Source organism: Cryptomeria japonica, unplaced genomic scaffold (assembly GCF_030272615.1).
Source record: "Cryptomeria japonica unplaced genomic scaffold, Sugi_1.0 HiC_scaffold_298, whole genome shotgun sequence".
In the NCBI taxonomy this organism is placed as follows: domain Eukaryota; kingdom Viridiplantae; phylum Streptophyta; class Pinopsida; order Cupressales; family Cupressaceae; genus Cryptomeria; species Cryptomeria japonica.
Window position 1 is genome coordinate 54681 of NW_026729120.1, and position 3231 is coordinate 57911.

Sequence of the window (3231 nt, forward strand, 5' to 3'; positions counted from 1 at the left end):
CAAGCCATCTCAAGGAGACATTTGTCAACTTGGGATTGGATTGAATCCCTCACATGAATTGATAACTTTCAATCCTATCCCTTGTTGAGATTATTCAATCTCAACCATCCCTTGCCCTATTTTCCTTATAAATAGAGCTCTCATTCTTCATTCTCCATATCAAGTTTTAATGCATCTACATTATCGTCTCATAACATTAAGAATCTTGCCTCTCTTTAATAGAATAGCATTTTAGATCATTTTGATAGCATTATAATCTTAGATATGTCATGTTAATCTCATATCATGTTAGCTTCATCTTAGTATCATTTTCATGCTAGTTTAGCTTTGTATCAATCTCCTCATTTTACACCATATCACTATCTAGTTTCATATCTCAATCATTCATTGGGATCATAGTTGCATCCATTTTGATATTAAAATCCTCTAAATCTCGTTCTCTAGGTTGTCATCCAAGAGATCAAGTGCTCTTCCAAGTGAGGGCCACCTTGAATCTTGAGGATCTTTAGAGATAAAGGAGCATGGAACGATTTTAAAGAGTTTTGATTCATTAACTTGCTTTGTTTGGATTTCTATCTCTAATGCAATGTTTCATGTGTGTGTTTGAACTATTCTTCTCTCTTGCAGGTTGATCCCACATTTCCAGCATACACCTTGTATTATTCATATTTCCAACCCAACAAAAATTGATAAATTCCAATGTACCAATTATTTTTCTCAAAATATATTTTTTGGCAATAAATAAAATACTTTGAAGTGTCATTAAGATTTAAAAACAAAAAATAGTTTTAAACTCTAAATGATATCAAGCTAGAAGATATTATGAAAAAAAAATAAAATTTTAAACTCTAAGTGATATTGAGCAAGAATATTATGACACCTTTCAAAATCACATGAAAAATACTAATTATAAATATGAATGATTTATTTTGATATGATGAAGATGATTACTCTTTTATATATTGAATTAAACAAAATGTGATTACAAGAAAAGAAAATAGCAATTCAAGAAATGAAAAAAAAAAAATTACAATACCAAACAGCTGAAACCACCACACAAAGATTCTTACATCTAAGTTATATAATAATTACTTCTATATCCAGAGGATGGATTCTTACATCAGAAATATATAATATTCGTTTCCATATAATAAAGATGCTCCTTGCATCATCTCATAATCGTCCAAATCCTCTTCGTTTCTCTATACCATGGATGAAGATATTTCTAGATTGATGGGTAGATTAGGAGTCTTCGTGGACTCTATACCACGGATGAATATTCTTCGGAGGAAGATGACAATGGTACTTCACGCGGTGGGGAGGAGTTGAAAGGTAATGGAGGATTGCTTACATCATCACCGTTTCCTTCCAGCATTTGTACCACCCTGCTCATTGATGGTCGGTCATTGGAATTGTATTGAATACACCAAAGTCCTACTTTCGTCATTCTCCTCACCTTCTCTTCATCTTCCACTTCCATGTCGCATCGACCTTTTTCTCTCAACCTCTTTTCCAACTCCCCACTTTCTATCAATTTGAACGCCCATTCCGGAAAATAAAGTTGACTCGAATGGCTCACCTGCAACTCAATGTTCTTCCTCCTTCCCGCTATCTCCATTAATAGCATTCCAAAACTGTAAACATCTGATTTGTCTGTTACACCTCCCAAATTTATATTCCACACCTCTGGCGCAACATATCCTGGCGTCCCTCTGGTTGCCGTAATTGATACGTGGTCGTCTCCCTTCCCATACAGTTTAGCGAGACCAAAATCAGCTACTTTGGGCGTGAAATCTGCATCCAGTAAAATATTGTGAGGCTTAATGTCAAAATGAATGATGCGCCTGTTACAATCTTGGTGCAAATACGCAATTCCGCGCGCAGCGCCCAAAGCAATTGAATACAATTGCTCCCAACTGAGCTTCTGTTCTTGTTCTTTTCCTTGAAATAGAAACTTCTCTAGGGATCCATTGGCCATGTACTCATATACAAGTGGGCTTCTGAAACCTTCAAAACAATAACCCATGAGGCGAACCAAGTGAACGTGATGAATGGTTCCCAGAGTTGCAACCTCATTCATGAACTGGCTCTCACTCTGTCTCGACTGATCCAAAAGTTTTACAGCCACAAAAAAACCGCTCGGGAGCTTTCCTTTATAAACCATGCCGAATCCTCCTTCCCCAAGTTTATCTGAAAAGTCGTTAGTGATCTTCTTTAGCTGAGAGAATGAATATCTGGTCGGCATTTCATGAATATAACTTTGGAGAAAATTCTCCACTTTCCCAATAGACCCTGAATTCATCGGTTCGCTTGCAACACAACTTTGGATCCATCTAAAGTAGGATGACCTCTTTCGATAAACAACAATAAGAAATAGTGCTACTATCACTATGAAAGCACTTGCCCCAATGGCTATTCCTGGAATTCATGTGTAGTATCATAGATTAGTGACTCCACCATACAAGAAAATTAGAAGAATGTTTAAAACTCACACAAAAAGGTTCCTTAGTATTTACCTGTTATATCTCTGCCTTTTTTAGTTCTGACTGTTATAGCTCGATAAATTGATCTCTCGACTGTTTAAATTTGGTAAATGCTAATCAGATGCGAATATAATTTTTTTTGAACTAAACTGAGATAATCCAATTTCGTATTTTATATTTTCGAATTGCAAGGCAATTAAACTTAATGGGTGCTTAGAAGAAAATATAGAGAGATTTGAACCAAATTATACCTGATGAACATGTGGTTTGATGGGGTGCATCCTCGCAAAAGCAAAGGAACTGGTTTAAATCGGAAATATTAAACCCACACAGACCACCGCTTGAAACGCAACTCTTACATTTCTGGTCTTGTTCCTCTGCAATATTCCAATGGGTTGATGCCTCTTCAACAGTTACCGATTTAAAATAACATCCTGGAACCTCAAGGCCAGGTAGTAGAGCTACACATTGCAAACCACACACAAGAACTTGTAGACTGATGTTATGTCGTTGGATTTGATCGAAGAGACCCCCGTCTTGGATTGCATCTTCGTTGAGATTATATGAAAATGAACAATTTTGGAAACTCGTGTCCTCAGTAATTGTTGAAGTCTGATTATCTGGAAAAAAGTTTAAGATTGTGTACCTCTGGTTTCCAATTTCGATTACCAAATGTCCCTTATCTTCACAGTCGACTTGTAAGTCTGGCAGACCACATCCACTTTCCCTTAAACCAAAAGGATATGGG

General features: G+C 36.4%; 1 protein-coding gene across 1 annotated transcript; it reads right to left on the reverse strand.

Annotated features, from left to right (window-relative positions):
- Positions 1–1119: 1119 nt before the first annotated feature.
- On the reverse strand, positions 1120–2449 carry LOC131870175 (rust resistance kinase Lr10-like). The gene has a single exon (XM_059215828.1). The coding sequence runs from the start codon at positions 2300–2302 to the stop codon at positions 1262–1264; it is 1041 nt and encodes a 346-aa protein (XP_059071811.1). The 5' UTR covers positions 2303–2449; the 3' UTR covers positions 1120–1261.
- Between the last annotated feature and the right edge of the window lie 782 nt (positions 2450–3231).